General features: G+C 34.7%; 1 protein-coding gene across 1 annotated transcript in view; it reads left to right on the top strand.

The window, feature by feature from the left end:
• The window catches only part of MAN2A1 (mannosidase alpha class 2A member 1), a 163,049-nt gene that overhangs the window by 84,530 nt on the left and 52,646 nt on the right, over positions 1-25,873 (top strand). Inside the window, exons 9-12 of the mRNA XM_027100241.1 lie at positions 862-1,064; positions 3,849-4,031; positions 8,545-8,659; positions 9,395-9,462. Of these exons, the coding sequence (XP_026956042.1) occupies positions 862-1,064; positions 3,849-4,031; positions 8,545-8,659; positions 9,395-9,462 (569 nt within the window). The remainder of the gene's footprint in view (positions 1-861; positions 1,065-3,848; positions 4,032-8,544; positions 8,660-9,394; positions 9,463-25,873) is intronic.

Here is a 25,873-nt window from a genome sequence, read left to right as displayed (position 1 = left end):
TATGTATGATGTATAAGGTCAGAAACAGCAAAATTAGCATCTTATTTAAAAGAACACATTCCCTACTTAATTGTCTAATTGTCTGTTTACTTCTAGCAACACTGCCTTTTAATATCTGTTTATGAGGTCTGGTATAATGTTTCTTTTTTCCTTTGATTTATAGAATCGTTTGGGCTCATAAAAATGGATTTATGTACTAGTAATTTGAGTCACTAGTCAGAAAAACCTTTTCATTTGAGCAGTCAGCCTTGCATTTCTTTTCCCTCTTTGTGTTTTACCTATATTCATTGTTACCTGCTGGTAGAGAAAGTCCATTTTTTTTAATGACCTGCTGTTCTCAAAAGTCTCTCTTCTCTCCATTATAAAGAACACAAACTGGGGAGAAGGGGAGGCCAGGGGAGGGTATGTGCATATGATATATGAAAATACTTAATAGCTAACAAAACTGTTTTTCCAGACTTCTGGAACATTTTACTCAAAATACGTGTCTTTTATTTTTGCTGCTTCCCCCACTTTCCATTCATCTCTGGATTATTCCATATCCTGATCCTTGCACACTTGGAGATTCTAGGGATATGTAAGGAGTTTTCAGATCCACAAATTTGTAGCTCTAAATAACTCTTCTTACTGCATAGGTGTACAAGTTTTCTCTTAGTTTAATTTGGGACTTGATGCAAGTAAAAGAAAGTCACTGAGTGCTTCCCCCCCTGCATTTGAGTAAGTCTGAGCTATATATTTATCTTAACTTGGAAGCATGTCTTAAATATTTATTAGTAACTTTTCCTTTCAGTTCTAGAAGCAATTTTAAGGTAGAGATGAATGTGTGAATAAGTGAAATGTACCTTTTTTTTTTTTTTCTAGATACAGTTTGGGACTTTATCGGATTATTTTGATGCACTGGATAAAGAAGATGCAGCCAATAGAAAGAATAGCCAATCAATGTTCCCGGTTCTAAGTGGAGATTTTTTCACTTATGCTGACAGAGATGATCATTACTGGAGTGGCTACTTTACATCCAGACCCTTTTACAAACGAATGGATAGGATATTGGAATCCCATTTAAGGTACAGTTACCTTTAGATAGCTACATTTATTTTTTCACTTCTTTTATGTTATCATAACCTATCTGTAGAGTTTTGCATAATATACAGCATTTATGCAGTGTTAGGATGCATTTAATGTAATTGTGAAACTTTAATGCAATCAGAGATGTGTCTCCAGACCATAATCAGATTATTACAGAGGCTTTTATTCTGGAAGGAAAAGCAGTTTATGTAATTAGATTTTCTGGGAGTTGTATTCAATGTTTTATATTTTTCTAATTAAACTACTTATATTATTTGCACACCATGGTAGTATTCAGTGACATCATCGTGTGTCTGCAGGTCAGTAACCTGGCAAGCTGAATTGTTGGAACAGGGGCAAGGGTCAAAAGGAGCAAATAGGGTCTCTCAGTAGCCAAAATGTAGGCCTCAAAGTACATACTCTAAAACCAATGTACTTTATATGTGGGAGAACTTTAGAGACTCCATCTCAGTTCTTATTTATTTATTTGAAACACATTTCTATAGGTATGATTTTCTGCTTAGAAGAAGAAAATTTGAAAGAGATGAGAACAGATGGAGGCAGAGTGATTGGTTGAAAAAGTAAACAGATATGGAGACGACAGGAAAGTCATTAGAAAAACATAAAAACACTCTAACCGTGCATTATCCAGTTCTTTTCAGTCACTATCCAATAGAACTTTCTGCAGTGATAGAAATACTCTATTTCTGCACTGTTTATGAAGTATTGTAGCCACTAGCCACATGTAACTATAGAGCACTTGAAATTTGACCAATGGGACTGAGGAACTGAACTCTTAATTTTATTTAATTTTAATGAATTTTAATATACATAGCCACATGTGGCTAGTGGCTGTCATAGTGGAGAGTACAATTCTATGTAACTGAGTCTCATTGTTTTTTGATAAAGAGAAACCACCCCAAGGGAATCCTGAGGCTTTTTCTATGTGTGTAGCTCAGGAGAGTAATTTATTTTCATGACAAATTCATTGTCAGTTAAGTTCCAAATATGAATTCATGATGAATCTCAGTATTAAAAATAAAAATTTATATCAAACCTACCCTCTTCTATGTACTAATGGATATTGAATATATTTTGGACAGACTTTTTATGGAAATCAATATTCTTTAAGAATTGTACTTTTTTATAGTAGTGTGTGTTTTTATTATTTTTACTGTTGCTGTGCTACTGTTCCCACAAACTAACAGTAACTGTTATTTAAAAAGCCTAACCTTTGACTATTTGGGGGGATAGTCACAAACGTGCCAGATGAATATACATTATTTGTAACAAAATAGATTTATATATTACAGAGATTTCTGCATTCTTACCCAATAGAATCTTAGTTATCTTTATGTTAGTTATCTTTACAGTTAGTTATCTTTATGTTATTCATAATTTTGGGGTCAAGTATTTTTTAGTGGCAAAGAGTTATGAATATTGGTTCAATCTTAATTTATTGAACTTGTTTAAGGTGTTACTTAAATATATTACTACTGGTAATATATTTTGATAATTCTGCTGCTTTAAACTAAAACAATAAACCTATAGCAAGTTGAATTTCAAAATGTAATTAATTTATTTGAAAATAAGTTAATTGTGTGATAATGATATTTCATCCTCAGCTCATTTGTAAAAAATGTGTATAAAATAGAAATGTACAAAGAAGAAAATATTCTTGAAATCCACTTTTTTACATTTTGGAGTATTTATATGTATATATATTCTTTCCATAACCAGGAATACTTGCTCTGGATATATATGCATACATATACATACAATTTCCTTAATTCCTATATAGTGAGTCTCATGCCATGAATTTCAGAAGGCTTATAATTTTGTAAAGTGGAGAATATTTAGTTTCTTTAAATTATTTCAACAACTCAAACGAATTCTTTTTTTTTTTTTAAGCAGTTTGAATCTCTCCTTGTTTTTTGATACCTTGATACATTTTCATGCTTCCTTGATTTTCCTCTCCATCATCTTAACATGTTTGTGGTAAAGAATCTTCTTATATTTTTCACTCCATCAAGGCATGTCTCTTTTTAAAGAACTTTTAAGAAACCCATCTTGAACCATGTCCTCAGATGAAAAACATTAAAGATGAAAATTATAAACCCCCATATTATTGCTCAAAACTGTCCTTAAGCTAAAGTATTTTTATTCTTTACTTTAAAATACTAAGAAAAGATGGCATAAGATTTATCATCTTTCAGTTTCTAATGTTAAATTCTCTATAGTTGTTGTATGTTATCATTCAGCACTTGGACTAACTCTTGTCTCTGAGCTGTCTGGCCATCATTTTCTTCTTCTCCTTTACTGTTAGTCTAACACTCATGTGGCCATGCATTTCCCCACCACCTCTCCTCTTAATGTACCTATGTGAGAGTAAATGGCTTTCTGGTGATGAAGTTCATGGTATATGTCTAAGCTGCTAAGAAGAAAGGACGGAAACATTTATCCAGTTCTTACTGCTTTGAGATATTTTTTCCCTATGTTATATGTAAATGGACATATCTTTCTGCCAACAGGTACTGACTTCTCTTCCTTATATCACTGAGACATGGTGTTATTTGATGATTGAGAATTTAGATGTATTAGGTGGATACCTTTGTGGTTTTATAGAAATGTTTATTATCAATATCTGTCTTATAAACTGATTGTACTGAAATCATGGATTTAAAAAAAAACACATTTGAAAATGTATCAGTGCCACCTATTTTAGGTAGTAAACTAAAATGTTTGTTTTGAAATAAAAATTAATGACTGTTTTATGCAATTAGGGCTGCTGAAATTCTTTACTATTTCGCCCTGAAACAAGCTCAGCAATACAAGATAAGTAAATTTCTTTCATCATCCCATTATATGATGCTGACAGAAGCAAGAAGGAATTTGGGACTATTTCAACATCATGATGCTATCACAGGAACTGCAAAAGATTGGGTGGTTGTGGATTATGGTACCAGGTAATATATTGAAAAGTGGACTTAAAACAAAATCTTTTAAAATTTCAGGTCATAAGCTTTTATTTTTGATGAAGTGTCTTTTTTAATTGTAATACTGAATTTTTATTGAAGTAAAAGCACACTAAGTCAAACCAATTTCAAAGATACATGTGTCACACCAAGAAAACATTTTCAGTTATGCTGACAGCCCAAAATGCTTATGTTTTGATGAAGTTTTTAATAATTATATCTCTTATAAGGTTTGCTATAGAAAACCCACCAATTTTCAGAGTCACCAGTTTTTCAAGAAATCTGTTGACAAAGTACTGGCTGTCTCAACTTTTTATTGTAGCGCATTTCTGTAAATGGAGTAGTAAAACATTATTATAAAACCGATCCCACTTTTCCCCAAGTACAGTGTGGTAATTGAGGTTACTTCTTGACCAAGGATTTGGTATCAAGTAAATCATAGTTATAATCCAGGGAGATAAAAAGCTCCACTTCATTATATAGCCATTTAATTTCATCCTATTTCATATCCATTTGTTCTTGGATACCTCATTTTTTGATAGGGGCATTGACAAAAAAGTTTAAGCCTAGAAGAATAGCCAGGAAGTAGAAGAGCCTAGAAACCTTGTCATATTTGGCCGATATAAGGAATTGGGATGAAAAGCGATGGCCTGGGTATTGATATCAAAGCCATCTTTAGCTCTTGGATGGTCTGTCAAATGAATGATGGAGTAGAACTCAGTTATTTTCATATTGCAGATCAGAAACAATGAGTACAGCCTTTGGCTCAGAATAGCAGAGGGCTTTGTAAACAGTGCTTCCCAATAAGCTTACCTTTTGTGATAGTGAGACTTCCATCATCATACCAGAGTTGAGGCTGCCATTCGTTAGGATCAGTGTAGAGGAGATTCCCACACTGGGGGAGGAGTTTTGCCTATTGTTTCACTGTAGCTTAGGTTAGTATTTCTTCCAGATTATGCTTTGATATTATTTTTAAATCATTAAAAATATGCTCTGATTATACATTTTAAAAGTTAATCTCTTTTATAGGTATTCTCATATGTGGAAAATGTACATAGCACATAAAGTCATTATTAAAAACTTGATCCACAACTGATACTACTAATCGTAATGAGGGTTAATTAAATTTTTAGTTACAGTATTTCGACTTCCTTTCACTAAACTTGGGAAAAAAGTGTTCTTGAGGTTTCATTAGTTGACTTGAGTCTTTAAAAAATATATTCAAGGTAGTACCTTGAATATCTTCTCAGTTTTCTTATGGCAGATGTATTTAGCATCCGTCTATTGAGATTGAGCTGGGCTTAAAGTAAGAAAAACTCATTGTATGATAATGATGTTATTTCTTCCACAGAAAGCATTTTTGAAAGTAAGGTCAGATACTCCATTTTTCTTTTTCACCTGTTCCTGTCCTCTTGGTTTATTGAGAGTTTAAAAGTGAGGCTGCTGGGAATCAGACCAGAGCAGAGCTCCTAAGAGGAAATAGAGAAGTCATCCTCCTCCACTGCCTACTTGCTATCTCTCTGGCTGCGATATTGAAAGAGATTTGGGTACAGGTCATTGGGTTTTTGCTACAGAACATTTTCTGTCTCATAACCTCTCCAGAAGGCCTGTCATTAGTTCCTCCATATGTTTGGTGTTGCTTTTACCTTATAAAAGCATCCCCATACAAAATTGCATCTCAGAGAAAAAAGACACAATAATTCTCAAGTTGTACTTGACATTTGTAAATTTGCTTTGTGAGTACTTCACACTTCATTGAAAAGTCATAAACAATTATCAAGTCATTAGCACAGACATTTTAAGTAGGAAATTTCAAAACACAAGTTAGAGAATTATAAATAAAGAGGCAGCTAGTATTGGGTGGTCTCTTGTCCTTGGATTGTTGACTACTTTTTATTCAGATGTTGGCAGAAATGTCCCAGTGAACAAGCGTATGAGTTAGGGGCTGCCTTTGGCTGCTAGTAATAGCAACCCGGAACAGAATTAATCCTATCCTGCTTATTTTTAGGCCATTTGAAAGAAGTCTGCAGGTCACTGGTTCAGGTGTGACAGCTCCACAATGCCATCCGGGCTCCAGGCCCTTTTAGCTCTCTCTTCTGCCGTTTAAGGGTGACTCTTAGTGTCATGCTATCAACAGTAGATTGAATCTTTATGTAATTATAAACTGGAGAGCAAGCATACCTCATGGCATATTTGGCTGTTAATTCTAATCATGGCATAAAAAATGAATTAGAATGGGCAGTGTCTATGTGGATGTTCAGCTTAAAAGTGGTGAATGGGGCTGTGTGAAGAAGGAATGGTAATGAGGTCAATTACAGAAAGATTAAGAATTCTGTCCATTGCTAAGTTGTAATAAAGATAGGTAGGAGAAGAAAATGAACAGAGGGTAAGAACGAACGAGACTCCTAACATGTAGATCAAACTGTTGAATAACAGACATGATAACGTCTCCTTTAGACTGCAGGAATGGTAGCAAACTAGAAAACTGTGATTCCAAAGTGACGTTTCCTGAACTGTTTTATAATAGGATAAGGGCAGGTTAGGAAATTAGAGGCTCTGAGAAATACCACGTTGAAGAAATGTTGAAACATGTAAAATTTTGTTCTACCCAGTTTTCCCCAGACTTATTTACTGTGTTTAGCTTTGTTTTGTTTTCAATAAAATAGCTTTATACATACTGAGCAAGTGTTTGGGAAATGCGCCTGTCCTTAGCGGTCATCTCATAAGAAGACTGCGTGTGTGCCTTTAGGACACGAAAATTGATTCGTGACATTCACTCAGTTTAATTAGGACTACTTTAATACACTGTAACACATATAAAGTTTTAGCTGATGGAGAACATGACTTATTCTTCATGTTCAGACGACCGCATAAAGATAGCCATGTAGATAATAAAAATAAACTTAGATTGAAGGAGTTGTTTTTCTAACTGAATTGTATTCATTCATGTATATGGTCTTTTAGTCTGGTGAGAACACTTACTACTATGTAGTAAAACATTTGAATAGACTGAGAAATTTAGGTGGATGATGGTCTGAACTTAAATCCATAAGATTTTAATACTATGGTTACAGAGTTACTATGTAAATGCATTTAATTCATAACTTATTGATCATGATTGCTTACATCTTTGAAGTTAATCTTAATGCTCTGGAAAAAAGAAGTTATTTCTATCTAGTTCTTTTACAATTTTTTTGTTGTTGCATGCCAACAAAAATGTTTTTAACAGATAGATCCAAAATTGCTTCCTGTGTTGGGGAAAATAATATAATCACTCTATACACATAATAGATTTATTCTAATGGTTGATTGAAAACATGATTAGCGAAGTTTCTCTACAGATTTCTCCAATATGAGTTTACTTAGAGGTGCCTGCTCTCTAAAGCTTTAAATAGTAAGATTAAATTTGGAAAAAAGGCGGGTTTTCCCCTATGTGTAGTGCTTCACCAATAGCTGGTAATGTACTGAGATTCTATTCCAGAATTGATCTTGAAACAGTTGATTCATAAGCATCCCTTTGGCTCCTCAGACATAATTATACAATTTGAATACAGTTAAGAATTTCAATGACAAAGAAATATAATAAGGACAGAGACAATTTCATTATCTGGATCTGTGAAATACTTTTTTTCTCTAGTTCTTTTGAACAAGAACATGAAACTAAATTCACAAAATATATATTTGAATTCTTCAGGAATTTAAATTCTTTGAAATGTGTATACTGATTGAATTTTTTTGTGAATGAGAGTTAATCTCATGTCTTCTTTTGTCATTATTTCAATGCTTGTTAAAGATTTTTCTAAAGTAAAGTATCAAATCATTGCTTTTTGGTAGAACGCCTTAGAGCTATTGGGGTGATCATGTTGGCTATTGTTATTATTTGGTATGATATTCATGTAGAATATAAGTAGTTTGAATAAATTTATGTGTTTCGGGTGTGTCTAGAAAGTTTTCTTATTTTAAATGAATCCTTATCAGTGATACCTTCTGATTAACGTTTTTTTATCCCTAAGTACTTCATTCAGGGTAAAAAAAAAGAAGAGCCAATTCATCATAGGTTTATTATAGGTTTCACTTTGAATACAGGATGAAGGTGATAGTGGTTTGGCCATAATTAAAGAAACTGAAAATATTATATACAGATTTTTTAAAATGTTTTTATTAAAGTATAGTTGACGTACAATGTTGTGTTCATTTCTACTGTACAGCAGTGATTCAGTTATACACATACATATTTTCATATTCTTTTCCATTATGGTTTAATCACAGGATATTGTATGTAGATCCATGCACTATACAGTAGGACCTTGTTGTTTACCCATTCTGTGTATAATAGTTTGCATCTGACTAATCCCAAATTCCCAATCCAACCCTCCCCCACCGCCTTCCCCCTAGGAAAATATTGTATAGAGATTTGGGGGGGGGAATTTTATTTTATTTATTTTTTATACAGCATAGAGATTTTTGAATTACTTCTCAGACTAGTAAAATTTTTGGTTCACAGACTCTTTCATTCATTGATGAATTTAAAGAAGATAATTGGACATTCTGCACTGCTGCTTATTTTGAAGGACAAACGCTCGTACGACTCTTACTCTTTTGATACCTTCCTAGAAATGGTTAGTTGATATCTTCTATTTTCATAATAAAAATGTGTGATTCTTTTGTTCTTGGGTTGGAAAAGGGAGTGAGAATCTTAATAAAAAGAGACATTGAAATATAATTATTTCTTTTTACATTATTTGAAAGAATTTTTATCACTTTATATAAATTACCTGTGTGTCCTTTCCCATAAGTGTGACTCTATTTGATTTATGGTGTGTATTTTATTCTCACTAAATCTAAGCATGAAAAATAAAATAATGAACTTATTTCAAGGTATGTAAAGCATATAGGCTTTTAGAACACTTAAGTGATATCGTAAGGTATCGGACATTATAATTGTTATTTTCCTTAGCTTTAATTAGAAGCTCCTTGATCATATGTTTTCATATTAAAGTAAGAATGCAATAAACAGACTTACATTTTTTAAAGATATGAAACATATGACACAAAAGTAACATAGTAAAACTTTTTACAGAATTGTCTCTAGAATTCTGATTTGATTCCTAGTTAGAACTGCTCGTTATGGACTCTAGTACCCGTAACATATGCTGTACTTGGAATCTAAATACACAATACATGCGCACAGACACAAGATTTATTTGTTTTGAACTATGATGGACTTCATGTAGCTGGAAAGAGGGTTTTTTTTTCCTACTGTGCCCTTTTCATGTTTTTTTAAGGTACTATTACATAGCTAACTTTGAAACAAGTTTTAAAAGTAAAATAAAAACTTCTGTTCATTTTTATAGGATTTGAAACAAAGAACACAAAGTTCTCTGCCACAAAAAAATGTAATAAGTCTGAGTGCGGAGCCAAGGTAAATAGCATAATTTCTCATAAACTTTGACCACTTCTATGACTTAACTTTTTGGGGTTTTCATGATTTTGTTCTGGACCCAGCATATATCATAAGGCAGTATTTCATTTAATCAACTTACAAATTTAAAACAATTGTTTTGAGGAAATGGATTTTCTCCCATGACTGTGTTGTATTCAATGCTAATAGCTAACACGGCGTTTGGTACCTTGATAGCTGACTAAACTATTATAACAATATTTCTTACAGAATACTTGATGTTGGATGGTAAATGTGTAGCTTTATTCTAAAAATTACCTTATATTTATAATATTGATTATTTTTAGAGTGTGTTCTTTCTTGATTACCTTTTTATTTACTTACCTTGTTTTCATTAATCTCTGATCCTGTATTTTTAAATGAAAGAAGAGACGTAATTACTATTAGAAGATAAGGGTTCCTACTGTAAATTATTTACTAGGTAACTGTCATTGTGCTTGTAAAACTGCCTCATTTTCACATTGTTGATTTATGTTTAAGTAAATGGGAAAGGTGTTCAGTCGACCTAAAAATGGGGCATTTAATGGATGGCTGCCTCTGATTTACAAAGAAACCTTTTATGTTTTTATTGACAGTTATTTAACCAAGTTATCCATTTTTAATGAGCAAATATCAATCAGTCAGTACCCAGTGTATGCAGATACACAGCGTAGTTTTGTAATATAACCTTTTACTACCTAAATTGAGAAATTGAGTATCACCTGTTATAAATTGTAGAATAAAAGAGTGTAAAGTGTAATTCATGATTTTACACTTTATTAAAATTATTTTAAAATAAATGGAATCAAAGTTATTACAGAAATTTTATAATTGTTAATAAAGTTGAGATTTCAGTTAAACATAGACTAGAGCCTTAGCTGACTAAACTTCTTCACTAAATAGAAACTTAAAGCATATAAAGGTCAACCTTAGAACAGGAAGGTAAGTATATTTTAGTAATACTAAAGTATCACTAAAGTAATACTAAAGAAACCCTACATCTCATTTGGCTGGAAGAAAGAAGGGATTAATTTGAAAAGAAAGTTTAAGTCTTAAGTTTAGTCTTGCTGAAGTCTTAAAGCTTTCATATTGCCAGGCCATAGTTAGGATGAAAGGATAATGATATTGAAAGAAAAATCAGTTGTAAAATTACAAAACATTTTCTTTGTCTTAAAATAAGTAATGTTTTGATGAATTTTGGGTTGTATGGGCATTCTTTATATATTGTGTCCCTAATAAACTGTGGTGTCAGTAAATCTATTTGGCTTTCGGCATAATCCTCTTATCTATTACCTTTTTTATCTTTTTCTATTTTGGTGGGGGAAGATCTTCTTTTTTGCTGACTCTAAGAATAACTTATGCTTGCTATAAGTAATTCATGCTCCATCCCCAGCCCATTAGTCTTCCTGTGGGTACATGTTAAGGTGGGTGGGATGCAGAGGGGATGGGGCCATAATGAGTCAGAGGACTCATGCTCTGTGCTCTGTCCTTGCCTTAGCCAGACGTAAGTGATAATTCAGCCTTACTTATGCCAGAGGAAGAAAGTTAGGAGATAGAGGTCTATTAATTAAGGACAGAAAGTTAGGAGATAGAGGTCTATTAATTAATATATTTTAGAGCTTTTAATATTGAAGAGTTTTAATTAAAGATAAACATAAGTAGGCTTTTTGAATCTATTAGGAAAACAGTCACTTTTTGATATTTCCATTTAAACAGTTTGTATTTAAATAGTGTTCTTCATTTTAATATTATATCTTCAGAGTTCTTTTCTACCAAATGTCAATGCTCCTGTTTCCGCAGTTAGGTGAATTGGGAATACTTAGGATTGTCTGATTCCTATTTTTATCTTTATTGTCCTTCTTGAACTTTAGAACCTCATGAATAAAACCACTTATATTTTTGGTTTTAAAATCTATTTTTTACTTGTTAGCCACAAATTTTCTGAGTTATTGATCTTTCAGTAAAATCAGTGAAGAATGGAGGACTGACAATGGCCTTTAAAATGGAAGCCTTTGGTAGTTTTATTTTGCAGGTACCGAAAGTTAAATAATTGTCTGTACTTCTCAGTCTTTAAATTGGCAGTTTCAAAAGAGTGGCCATGGGCTTCCCTGGTGGCGCAGTGGTTGAGAGTTCGCCTGCCGATGCAGGGGACACGGGTTCGTGCCCCGGTCTGGGAGGATCCCACATGCCGCGGAGCGTCTGGGCCCATGAGCCATGGCCACTGAGCCTGCGCGTCCGGAGCCTCTGCTCCGCAACGGGAGAGGCTACAGCAGTGAGAGGCCCGTGTACCGTAAAACAACAAAAGAACAAAAAAAAAAGAGTGGCCATAACTCAGTCTTCTATTCTTCATGAGTCTTCTGTGATGCTCTAAGGCTTAGCTTTATTTTGCTTATAAGAATAATACTTATTTGAACGACATATTAGTAATCTAAATAAAACATGCATTCTCAATAGGGAGATGTCTTCCCTAGGAGGCTAAGAATTGGTTCTTGGTGGGGGGGGGGGCGGTGAAAAAAATTTATTTTTTTAAATATGCAAAGCACAGATACAGATAATAGTACGTAACAGATAAACATTTTATGTGTAGTATTAAAATTGTGTAGAGGGATGATTAGGAAAAAAATGTCTAAAAAGAATCTTTAAGGAGGTTGTAATAAAAAAAGGTTGAGAAACACTGGTCTAAATCCATACAGTTTAAATAATACATGTAAATGAATTTGATCATGCTGTTGGCAACATTACAGTTATAACCTAACATGATTTAGTTTGTGAGTATTTAAAAAGTAGTCCATGATCTGCTGAAGGTGACATAGTACATGTCAGTGAGCCTAATTTAATTCACAAGGTTATGTGAGCTGTATAGTGAATACATTCTTAGCCTTTGTATAGAAAGCAGATGTGATTAAAAGTTAGGGCACCCTGGACAAGTCATAAATTGTCTAGCCTTAAATAATCCTTAAATGTACAAAGATGTTTCTGTTTCTCTACATTCACAATTGCCTAAGGAAAGCAACTGTAAGAACACTTAATACAAAGACTTACAGGATTAGGAACTTGGAGAACACTGAGGATGCAAGGTAAAATCTGAGACAGGCAAAGAGATTTCAGTCTTCTTTCAGTATTCCATCTGTTCAGGCAGGACAGGATTAAATGTTGCCACAGCACAGGTCTGTAAGTCACATGGTTTGACAAGGTATAAAGGAACTTTTTTTTAATGGTAGATAATTTGAAATGCCACCAAGTATATAATCAAAGTTACATCGAGATTGCATCTGTAAATCTGAAAGTTTAACTTTTTAAGTAATAGATATGTTTTTAGTTTGAGAGTAATTTATTCAAACCACTATTACAAATTTACCTTTAAATGCTTTTAATTTTTAGCAAGGTATTTATTGGTAAGGAATTGTACATCTGTTTCTTTTGGCTAGAAAAAGAAGGGATTAATTTGAAAAGAAAACATTAACCATGTGGAGACACAAATGAAGTCAATGTTTTCTAGGCTTAGCCAGATTTAAAAAGGACAGAACTCCAAAAAGGCACTTGTTAACCCATTCACTTGGGGTATTGCCATTCGTTTGTTGGATGACCTCCCTGGCCCTCTAATTTAATTTCCTCTGTTTTTCTCCATATATGCTTTTCTTTTGGATTCTAACCTTGATTGAGAGCATCATTTTCTTTTTAGCTGTCTAGGTTCTGTAACCCCAGAAAACACTTTGACTTCTGTCTTTTCTCATTCCTTAAGTATCATCAATTGTAGAGTGTTTTGGATTTTAGCTTTACTCATCGCTGACATCCATCCTCTCCTCTCTTTCTGTTACTTTGGTTTTAAGCCATCCTTTATGTTTTGCTTGAACTACTGCAGTGGCTTCTTGCCCCAAGGCCTTTCTCTGTGCCTAAATTATTAACTATAATTTATGTAGTTATCTGAGGAATCTACCCAAAGCAGAACTCTGAAAAAGTTACCTGGCTAGAAACAGCAAGGCTTCTTAGGACTTAGACTCGAAAGTCCTAGAAGGTCATTTTCACTCATTCTACTAGTCAAGCAAGTCACTAAGGCCATCCAGGATATAAGAGAGGGGAATTATTCTCCATTACTTGATGTGAGGAGCATGTGCAGGAAGCAAAGGGAATGATGGCGGTCATCTCTGGGGACTATCTACCACAGTTCGCCACTGACCACCACAATTCACATACCTCCCATGTGCAAAATAAAATAAACTCACCCTCCTCCCAAGTTGCCCAAGATCTCATCCCATTATGATAGTGGCCCCAATTTTTCATCTAAATCAGGTCCAACACGGCTCAGCCATATGGCTGTGAATTGTGATTGGCTTATTTCTGCCAGTATAATTATTTGAAGTTAATCCCACTAGACTGTAAACTCCTCAAGGGTACGAATTATTTCTGTCATTTATGTCCACCACTATGCCTATGGTATGATATTCAACATAGTAAGAATTTAATAAAGATTTGTTGTAATATATTTTATTATTGCTTGAAGAGGATATTAAACTTCAGACACCAGATATGCATAGAATATGGTTCACATTCTATGTGAACCATATTCTATGTGAAAATGTAGTATCCTGGTGTATATTCTCCCCAATTGATTCTTTCATCTAATATTTGTAGGTTGAGTGGCAGAAGACTTCCAATCCACTAAATACTAATACAAGTAAAAATCAGCAGTAATTCAATATAGCTTTGAATTTGATCAGCATTTAGACAACTGCTCATTTGAGATTTCAGAGTTTCATACTATGAGACTTGAAAAATTTAGGGCTGCATCTCAGCATCATTGCATTCTTGTAGAATGAACTTTGTTGGGGTTGCATTCTTGGGGGCTCTTCAGAATGAGTGGATTCAAAAATACTCCCAAATACCTGAATGAGTTGCCTTATCAGATCATAAGACTTTTTTTATTGTTGTTGACATAAGAGTATTTGCCTGATTCTATGTTTTGTATTTTTAATGTTGTTCCCAGAAACAGTTCTTCTGGTAGTAATTATCTACTAGTGTGATGGGATTCAAGGCTTTAGAGCATTTTCTGATTGGTCACTATGTCATCAACCTATTTTTATACCAAGTCAGAATGTAAGTAAGAAAGTATCTAACATCTCTACCAGTTATTTAAACATAAGTTTTAAGTGAAGAAACCAAGTTCACAACCTTATTTTTATTGTTTGGAATATTCACTGTTTTCCTTTGGGGGAGATGGAAAAGCATTAGCAGTGATAATTACTGTGCTTGTTTTTCATGGATTGTAATGTTCAAGCTCAAGTCTTATCATGTACTAGAAAGCTAGTATAGAAGTGTCTTCACATTAGTTAGCAGAAAGATAAATGGATACAATCAAGAAGATTGAGCTTTTTTTTTTTTTCCTTGAAAATGGTGGGTTGCATTTTAAAATTATACCAAGGGAATTCAAGGTGATAATAGAATACATGATTTGACTAGGATTTGACACTGTACTCTCCAGAGGTTCGGTTATTCTGAGAGCAGCCCAAATGTCCTTTCCTGAGAAAACTAGTTTAGAACTTCTCTTTTAATGGGGGAGTTATTAACTGACAGTACCGGAGACTCAAAAAAGCTGAGCTATTCTAGTCTAGGTCTATCTGGGTATTAATTGCATAGTCCATTTATGAGTTGAGTCATTACTGGACTTGAAGAATGAGTTCCTAAACTCTTCTCTGAGATACTTTTCTGTTTAAATATTAATTGCTTGTGAAGGATATTTGTGTATTTTCATCTACATTCCATCTGAGTTGTGTTTTGTTAATTATGACTGTTTTTAAGATGTATATTGACCAGTTCTCTGATTATCCAGAAGCACGTTTCAGCCTGGTTGTAATCTGGAATATTTTTAGAGGGCATGTTTTACCCAGAAGACTGAGTGGAATATAGTATATTATTTAAACAATCAGAAGTTTCTTAGGGAACTGGAGATACCTTCCCCATGGTACATTAGTTAATTTTATGTTAAAACTTCTTTGCCTAGTGGTTGGAACTAGTTTTGGAATGAAAAGTCACGTCTGGCAAGGAAAATAAATAACCTTGCCTGGAGTTTGCCATTTTAAGTCAGTCATTTACTGGTTTGCTTTCTCCCTGATTTTTCAGGGAAATAGATCTTTGGGGAGCGAGTAGGAGGAAAGACTCCACCTTTCCCACACTATTCTCCCCACCCTTATTATTTCTATTTATTTTATTATATCAGGAATGATGAGTATTAATTCCTGAAATACTCTTTCAACCTCACATTGACTTAGATGAAATAACACCTATTACATGTTTCTTTTTTTAAAATGTTGACACTTCCATTTTATATGATGGCTGACTAGGAACCCTGAGACTGACTCTCTCAAATTTTTATTAAAACTCATGAAAACATGAAGATGACAGTCAGAGGAGCACCAAAACCTTGGTTTGACAGTCACCCTATTGCCACAATCTAAGATAACCTCAAACTGCAACGCTGATCGAACTGGACTGAGAAATGCAGTTAGTCACTGACCAATGATAAACAGTTAGAAATAAAGACACCATGCAGGTTTCTAAAAGCAGGTGTGGAGATTGATTCCTTTGCCTTTCCATAATGTCTGCCCCCAAGGCTTTGAAATTCTGGTACTTTACCAACAAGAAAAATGGACAAATGTTTTTCTACAAGGAAGGTGCTACTTTTTATAGCTAGATAGGTAGCTGTTCTTTACTTTTCATCCTCTTTGTCTAAGATCTCTATTAAAAAACCTCTACTTAATTGACCAGCTGGATCAACTGATACTCTACATTTCTTTTCTGTGCCCATGGCACCCTGACCTTGTTGCTAATAGGCTACTAGCTAGCAGGCTGGCACACTTCTTTCTCTCCAGTATTTCAGTTGAGTTGTGTGATTACCACCAATCAATTACTTATTCCCAAATCAGTTTTTCTTGTTATTTTTCTCTGATAATTTGATTTTTATTAAACTGATAAATTAAGCAAAAAGATTTTGTTTTAATATAAAGTTGAGTGCTTTGAGTCACTGATAAATACTGACGAGATGACTACAAAAGATTTGGGAAGAAATTGTAAAGATGTAGAAGCAATCTGCACTCAGATTGCTTTATACTTTTAAGTGTTTAAGTTCTTGTTCTACTTTAGAAAAACTAAGCTAGAAACCACAGATAATTTATCATATGTATGGTTATGCAGAAAATATGACAGAGAATGCCAATTAGTGGTCCCATAATCAAAGCAGAAGCTTTGCTCTTACATCAGTAGACTGGGACATGATACACATTTGTATGTTTTATGGTAAAGTGTATATATATATATATATATATATATATATATATATATATACACACACACACACACACACACACACACACACACACACATACACATACATACATGCACCTTAAAGATGTCCTACTTTAATTTTTACTTTCAAGTCAGCTTTAACTCTTTCAGTTAATGGATCTATTGCCAACCTTAATCACATTGATGGCTTTCACTGTGTCTCTATTTTACAACCAATTTGGAGACTGAATCTGCCAGAAATAAAATAGGCAGGAGCAAATGGGGAACTGATGACAGAGCATTGATCTAGGGCAGTATCCACTCAAGGAAATCGCTGTTGGTGGTGGCATGGGCCAGAAGAGTACCTGATATTGTTTGTTGAAGAAAGAAGCCCTCCATTTGTTCAGAACAGCAGAGCTGGTATAGAAGACTGAATGCTACAGACAATAGCCCCCTTGGATAGTAGCCTTTTGGGAACTTGCAGTCAGGCTGCATCTATGCATGTGAACCTATTTTTCACTCATTCTTTTCTCCATTACTGCATCTTCTTTACATCCTTCAGACATTATTAACAAACTGATTATTTCCTTTATTTCTGGTTGTGCATCTCCCTTGCTAAAGTATTAGCTCTTGTTCTTTCAAATCCCATGGCAAATACCTGGTACACTGTAGGTGCTCAACAAATATTTGTCAAATAACTAATTCTAAATAAGAGACGAACTTCAAGCAATACCACAATAAAGACCAAGAGGTACCTTTCTCATACACAGGGGCTGGATGGATGTCTATTTCTTTTTTTTTTTTTTAACATCTTTATTGGAGTATAATTGCTTTACAATGGTGTGTTAGTTTCTGCTTTATAACAAAGTGAATCAGCTATACATACACATATATCTCCATATCTCCTCCCTCTTGTGTTGGATATCTATTTCTATGAGGATAAGTAAATGGAAAGTTATCATAGGAAACACGTGAAAAAGCTCTGCAAAATGATAAAAATTAGGGTAACATGAAGACTGAGAAGAACAACTTATCTCTTAATTTATTACAGAGACCAGAAAATATTTTTTTAAAAAATCTCTTTTGAATTCTCAAAAAGTTAAAGAGTCACAATGTGGAATTTGTCTCCTTAGTGTTTTCAGGGTATGGTATCTTAAACCATTCTTTTCATCAATTTTACATAAACTTGAAAAGTGCAACTTCTTCCCAGGCCCTTATACTTAGTCTGCTGTGATTTTTGTTCCTAGGTACAAAATTATTTTAGATTTATTGGATTTAGATTTCGTTTGTAGAAGTGGTTGAACAGACTGCTTTGGGGTTTTTTTGGTTTTTTTTTTTTGTTTTTTGCGTGGTACGCGGACCTCTCACTGTTGTGGCCTCTTCCGTTGCGGAACACAGGCTCCAGACGTGTAGGCTCAGCAGCCATGGCTCACGGGCCCAGCCGCTCCGCGGCATGTGGGATCTTCCCGGACCGGGGCACGAACCCGTGTCCCCTGCATTGGCAGGCGGACTCTCAACCACTGCGCCACCAGGGAAGCCCCAGACTGCATTTTAAATGATTGTTTTAATGTTTATTTGTTTAAAAACAATGACAAAGTAGTTACATGTTCAGTGAACACCTACTAAATTTCCTGGTTAGTCTGTGTTTTAATTGCCTTTTTATTGTTTATACTTTAAATCAAACTTTCTTAACTAGCTGTGTGGTTCTAATTTATTGTTGTCAGATTATTATACAGTGAATTAAGTTTACACAGGGTGTTTAAGTTGTGTGGTTTGTCTAATGAAATTAAAGTGACTTTTGCACATTGCTTACAACATCTTACAATTACTCCATCAAGGACCACAGTCAAGAAAGTGCAGAAGATGGGGAACAGTAATATGTGCCTCTATATGTAGGATTATGATGTTATTTTGATATCTTACAATATGAAGGCAGAGTTAGCATGGGGACTACCACCTACGATCTAGGAAGGACTATAATAATTTCCAATTGAGGTATTTGGAAATAAGTAACTTTGTAGAATCTAAGGAAAGTGCAAAGTTTGAGTGATTCTGTTCTGTGTTATTGCTTGTAGCACCCAAGTTTTTTCCCCCATTAGTTGGAGTTATGTCATGCACTGTGAAAGTGTTAAAGTAAATTAAATATCTGGCGTATGAATGATTTCTTGAGTGATTTGTATTGGGTTGGGGAGAATTGACGAGTATGTGAGAGCGATTCCTTATTTTTTCTAGTTTTGTGCACACTTAGTTCTCTGTCCTCTCTCTTCTCTTCCTCCCAGTGTCCATCATGTCTTCCGAAATTGCTAACACAAAACTCATTAACTCAGAGCAGTTCAGAGCACAGACTGAAGTGATGCGGCATATTTCAAAGTCTTCCATTCTTCTGAACCAGATTTTTTTTCCTTCTGAATGCAGATTAATAAACCGTGCACTACAAGAGGAACAAGGAAAAGGATTTTAGTGAAGGTATCCTGATCCTGAAAAAGTCAGGGAGGGCTTCAAGCCCATCTTGGACTTCAGAACACTTCACAACTTTGTGGTAAAAGAAACATTTTAAATAGAGCCTTTGGACTTATTTATTTCATCCTTATTTGGAGAGTAGCTTTATTTTTTTTAGGCAAGAAAATTAACTGTGAAATTGGGGTACTTTTCAAACTAAAACATACTTGGGTTTTAGATTTTGATATTTTGTAGGTACTTAATGTATACTCAAAGTACTATAGGTGTTTGGATGGCTTGTGTGTTTTTCTTCGAAACGTGTTCTTTATCTCTTGTGACATGGTGTTTGCCTTCACTGTGAGTGATGTTTTTTCTAGTGTTTTGTATCTTCTTCAGTCGGTTCACTGGATTGTAGGGTATCTTTCCCAGAACTGGTATTGTGTAAAAGTGTTTTGAAAAGAGAGAGTGGTTTGTGTTTTTGTTGTTTTCATATCTTTACCTCTTACATGATGGCTCACTAGCATGAAGAGATGTTGCACCAGTAAAAAGTTGTTGTTTTCTCTTCACCTGAAAGCCTCACACAAGATAGGTTTTCAGTTGTCAAAATGAATACAAACGTATTTGCCATTTTTGTCTTTCACAACAAAATAACCTTATTTTACTGTATTAACTTTTAAGATCTTTTTATGTGTAAAAATCAGCCTGTTTATGTACTATGTATTCCTCCAAAGTTATGGCGTTACAGTCATTGGAGAAATGAAATTTTCTTCTAGTAGATGAAAATTACATTTTGATTGAACATCATTCCTTATGCAGTCACCCATAAATATAATGTCTTTTGCTGTCTTTTCAGAAAATGGTTACAGATGTGATTTCTGAATTGACAAGAAAATAGAACATCTTAATGTTTTAGGTAAAACAGATGGTGTTTTTGTTTTAGGCAAAACTCTCTCAGAGTGAAAGCATCTTAACTGGTGACAAGACTCTTGGGGTCAGCCAAATTATGTACAGTTTTTGTGTCTGTTTCTTTTTATTGCTTTAGTATCAAAAATTTTAGAATAGTTGGAAAAGAATATTCATCCTTTTCATTGACTTGCTATTTTCTCTTATGCACTGGGAATAATTGCAAGATTTTTCAACCTTATTTTGTTTAAAAAAGTTATAAAATTACATGTTAATTCTAATTTGGTTGTGGTTTTATTTATGCTTTTAGAAATGCTTTTCTCAATGTAGGAAAGCCTGAAATATAGTTCTACTTTTGAGGGTTAAGATTTTAATTTATAGTATTGAGTTGCATTTGCAGCTATAAATTCGAACATTTATGATACTCTTTTGCTTCTATACCATTGAGCTTTGGGCAGATCTTACTGTCAGATACCTGGAAAGAGCACAGTGTTGTGAAGGGAGCCTTGGACTGAGAGTCAGAGGGCTCATTCTGGTCCCACCTCTGGCACTAACCAGCCTTCTTTTTTTGAAACGTTAGTTGCATTTGCAATATGTGTTGGGAGAGAAGGGCTAAAGTAGATAATCCCCAGGGTTACATCCAACTGACATTTAGTTTTTTTGTCTGTTACAACACAAATCATTTATAAAGCATTCGTTTGGATGAACACTGGGAAAGGAAGTTTGGGGGTAGAAAACTCAACTCTGGAAAATAACCAAGTTTGTTCAGTAACTGGGACATAGGATAAGGAAACTATTTTCCAAAATATCACCAGTATTGCAAAATGAAGCCCTGTAATTTAACAATTCCTCTCCCACTGCCTCTTACATAAAGTAAGAACTACTGAAAGAACAGCTTGTGTTGTTATTAGAACAGCTTTGATAAGTAGCTCAGTTTCATCACCTCAGAGAAAACCCCTTACCCCAGTCCTGCCATTACAGCTGGTTGGGGGCTTTCAGAGTGAGGGCTCTTTGCTAGGGTGGAGGTGGAGCCCTCTGATGACGCAGAGTTCAGAGAGACTTGGGGAAATGGAACTCTGGTGGGACTCTGTGCTTCTAGCATATACACCCCGAGTCCCTTACCCACTGGAGAAGAGCAGGGCCACCTACCCCACCTCCAAGATGCCTTAAAGCCTGACTGCTTGAATTTGAATCCTGGCTCTACCATTTAAATGGCTGTGAACCATGAGCTGGATACCAAGCCAGTCTACACATCTATAAAATGGGCATGATTTTAGAACTTGATAAGTTGGTTGTGAAGCTGAAAGGAGTTAATTCAAGTACAGCACATGCTGTATGCTAGGCACTGTTCTAAAGGCTCATTAGTGCTAGCTGTTTGGTATTACTGTTATTGTTGTTGTTGTTACTATTAACATCTGGAAAACTCTCTGCCACTTACCAAGTCAAATTTACTTTGAGTTAAAAGTAGCAAAAAGTATCCCTTTAATAATATAAAATTTTATTTTTGATTTACTGCTTTGCCTATTAGTATTATAAACATAATTCTCTACACAAAGTAATGTCTTCTAACGTAGAGCTTTCTAGAATATTTTCTTAATAATTGCATACTTTTCGTCTAAACTAAGAACTCTTCTCAGTAATATTTAATGGAGTTCTTGGATTTTGTAAGGTATTTTCAGAAATCAAAACCTTAGTTGACAACAGCAGTTTTAGGTACTACTATCATCTTACTGTTTCATAAAGGGCATCTTCACACTAGATTCGATCACCCTGCAGTACACTTGTTTACTTTCCTTTTGAATCTTACCCTTGGGTGAATGACTTTCATGGGATGATAGATTTATAATAGTTTTGTCCATGAATTTTAATTTATTTCTCCTAAATGTAGAAAAAAATGTTGAAATAAACTTTCATGTGTTAGGAAATTCAGATAACATTTATGTACTACTATATTCAAGTGCAATCCTAATTTTGATTGTTGAAATGAAATTGTGTTCTGTTCTTCAGTGTTGAATTTTTCTTCTTCTTAAATGAGGCCAAATAATATATGTTACAAAATCAATTAGAAGCTTCCATAAAATGTCATGTTTTATTTTTCCTCTTGCAAATATAAAGTCCCGTATCTGGTCATGGAAGATAAGTGAGATTGTTATTGTATAGTTTCTAGAGAGGTTTTTATGGGAAAACAGCTAAATGTTTGCCTATTTAAGAAGGCCCGTTTTATAGGAATAGAAACGTTTTTAAACTGGGAGGCCTTGGAACTTACATGAAAAATCTTGCGCGTATGTGCATTTCTTCAGTGAATGGTGTCTGTATAAGGCATTCAAAGATTAGAAGATAAGTAGAATTTTAAAAGGTTAAAAATAACCACCTTGGTCAGTGTAAGGGACTGTCAATCATTTGCTTTTTATGAAGTGCAGGTCTGGGGGTTTTCTCCTCTGCTTTTTCCTTATTGTTATTATCTGTGGGCACTTGCACAGGGACAATGTGAATTTGGGCACGTCAGACCTTGTAGCCAGCAGATGAGAAAGTATGAGGAAGTCCTCCATGAGAGAGCAGGTCAGAGGGCTAGACACACTTACTTCAGTCTTTGCTTGGGCCCAGTTCCAAGGACCCCAAACTCTTCTCATTGCCCTTCGCCCACCCCCACTCCTGCCCCCTTTTCCAGCATTCAAGAGTTTCTTTTCTGTGTATGGTGGTCTTTGTGATGTGAAACCGGAAGTTGGCCCTCATTTTCAAGAGGAATAGTATAACCTGGTGTATCAGTTTCCTAGTGCTGCTGTACCAAATAACCACAAACTTAAGTCTTTCAAAAAAAACACAAATTTATTATCTACAGTTTCGGAGGTCAGAAGTCCAAAATCAGTTTTACTGGGCTGACAAAGTATTGGCAGGCCTTGTTCCTCCTGGAGGCTCTGAGGGAAAAATCTGATCCTTTGCCTGTTTCATCGTCTAATGGTCACCTGCATTGCTTGGCCTGTGGCCCCTTCCACACACATTCCAGCTTCTTGCTTCTGTTGTCACGTGGGCACCTTCTCTGTTAGACTTCTCAGTCTCTCTCTTATAAGGACCTTGTGATTATATTGGGCCCACTTGGATAATCCAGGAAATCTCCCTATCCCAAGACCCTTAATTTAATCACATCTGCAAAGTCTCTTTTGCTATGTAAGGTAACATATTCATAGGTTCTGGGGATTAGGATGTGGACATCCTGGGGTGGGGAGGGGGGCGGAATTATTCTGCCTACCATACCTGGAATACCAGTGTATTTCCAGTGGATAAGTGGGATAATTAATTTAAGAACATCAGGATAAATCTATGTAGATATCCCTCAGGTACCTCAAGTTCGAGAGGTCTGATACTGGATTTATCACCTTTATCTTGATATGTCTTCCACCCATCCTTAGGGGTTCAATCTTGGTTAGTGGCACTACCATATCTATGCCACCCTAACTGCAAAACAGGAAATACAGACTTTTCCTTGTGGCTTATGCATCCTTCTCCAAGGAATCCAAAAATTCCTATTAATAAGAATTCCTACCTGTTTCTCAGACTTGTTCCTCTTTTTGCATTTCTGCCAGCTCCTGTAACTTAGGTTTTCACCTTTTCTACCTTGGCTGTTGTAGCTATTTACTTGGTCTTCCTCCTTTGAGTCTTGACTCCTTAAATCCTTCCTCTACCTGGCAACTAGAAGTACCTATTAAAAATGAATCTGACCATGTTAAACCTTCAAGTCACTCCCCATACCCCATATAATAAGGTTTTTAGCAACTTGTAATGACTTAAAGACACCTCACTCCTCACTGTGATTTGAGATTTATCTCTCTTTCTAGCTCCATATATTGGCATTTTAGACACGCGCTTTACTATGTAGATTCTAGTGATATTGAATGACCTGTATGTCCTGAAAATAATGTCCTTTTTTTCTTTATATATCTGTGCCATTATTCTTATGGTCACTCTACCTAGAGTGTATTTCCCTACTTTTACTTGGCTATCTCTCCCTGACCTTTTAAAAAGTTACATGTTTTTGTAGTTGTATTTTTCTGATTGTTTAAAAAATACGTACTTTTTGTAGAATAGTGTTTTATATCTAGATGTCTAAAAAGTAGCTGCAAGATGTTCGCTAAAAATCCCAGAATCTAGAGGAAGTATCTCTGTTAACAGTTTAACTTCTCTTCTGCTTAATCTACTCTGTTGTTAAACATATCGGCTGAGTCCTTAATTTCAAATATTTATCCTTCTAGAATTTCATTCAGTTAATTTTTGACGTATTCAGTTTCTGTGGTGGAGTTCTTTATTTTTTCATCTACTGTATTCATGTTTTCCTCTTTCCTTGGACATAGTAATTATCATTTTAAAGGCTTATCAGTTAACGCCAATATCCAGATGTGTGGTTCTAATTCTTCGGTCTTTTTGTTGTTTAATCATGTGGCTCTGTCTTTGCAGATGTCTCAGCTTTTTATATTAAGTGCTAGACATTGTGTAGAAAAATTTTATAGGCTCTAGAAACTGTCTTCTAGAGAGTGTTCACTCTTACTCCAATCAAGGGCTGTGCTAAATTGAGGCTAATTCTCTCAATGTCTTCTTCATCTAGCTCATTAAGTTTTCAACTAATAGCCTGGTATATTCTGTAGGCCCTATTCCCTGGTGGGTTCTAAAACCTCATGATATGTCTCTGCTCTACTTTTTAGAAGCTTTCTGTTTAGATTTTAAGCCTCCTTTTCTGTGCAGCTCCCAGTGTTTGGCACATGGACTGATGAGAAAGCCAACTGTGCACTTGAAGCTTTCTACATCCTCACCAAGTGCCTTTTAGCCTCTTTGCCACCACAGTGAAACTTCTCTAGGCTTTTGTTCTGGGTTTTGCAGGGAACTCAGCCTTTCCCATGCTGAGAATTGGCACAGCCCAGGGTGAAAATGGCTAGAGAAGGCAGCTCTCTTCTCTGCAGTTTTTTCTCCTCAGCAGTTCTCTGTTGCCTTCAAGCAGATGATTACTGTATTTTATCTGGTTTTTCTAGTTGGCCCATAGAAGTGAGAGCTCTCGTCAACTACTTCATCTCTCCTGGAAGTGGAAGCATTGTTTATTTTTCAACTTCAGTTTGGTGAAAGAAAAATGCTCATTTTTTCCACTTGAGTGTTTATATTTCTATTGATTTGTAGGAGCACTTTACAAATATCCCAAATTTGATCTCCTTTTATTTTTTTATTCTTTAATCTTATTTTTTAATATAGAAAATGTTCTAAGCTTTTTGTTATCAAATCTGCCAGTCTTTTGCTTTGCTGTATTTTTCTGTTATGGTTAAAAAGAGAATTTGTACCACAAATTTTATATTTATTTTTCTTACTGATTTTGTATCATTTTTTCTGTTTTTAAATTTTTTAATTCATCTAGAATCAGTGTTGGCATATTGTTTTAATGCATTTGTTTAACCATTTATCTTGCCCATCTATTACTGTAGATGTATCATAGGATTGTTTTGCTCCCTTTCTCCCAATAAAAGGATTTCAGTGGGATTTTGGTTGGCAGTGCATAAGATTCATGAATTAATTTTAGGAGAGTTGTATATTTTGCAGTATTTTAGTTTTCTCACCTAGAAAAGTATGTCTCTTCATTCATTCACTTTTATGTCCCTCAGTAAAGTTCTGTCAACTTCTGTATATACATTTTGCTCATTTTGTATTAATTAATTTTCTGTTTTGAATGCTCTCCTGATTAATTCTTAATCATCCTGACTGCCATCTTTTTGTGTGTATCACAAGACACACTGTACAT

This window comes from Aethalodelphis obliquidens, unplaced genomic scaffold (genome assembly GCF_003676395.1).
Source record: "Aethalodelphis obliquidens isolate GAN/ISIS:26980383/991018 unplaced genomic scaffold, ASM367639v1 scaffold4, whole genome shotgun sequence".
NCBI classification, from domain to species: domain Eukaryota; kingdom Metazoa; phylum Chordata; class Mammalia; order Artiodactyla; family Delphinidae; genus Aethalodelphis; species Aethalodelphis obliquidens.
This window is presented reverse-complemented; position numbering and strand designations above follow the sequence as displayed.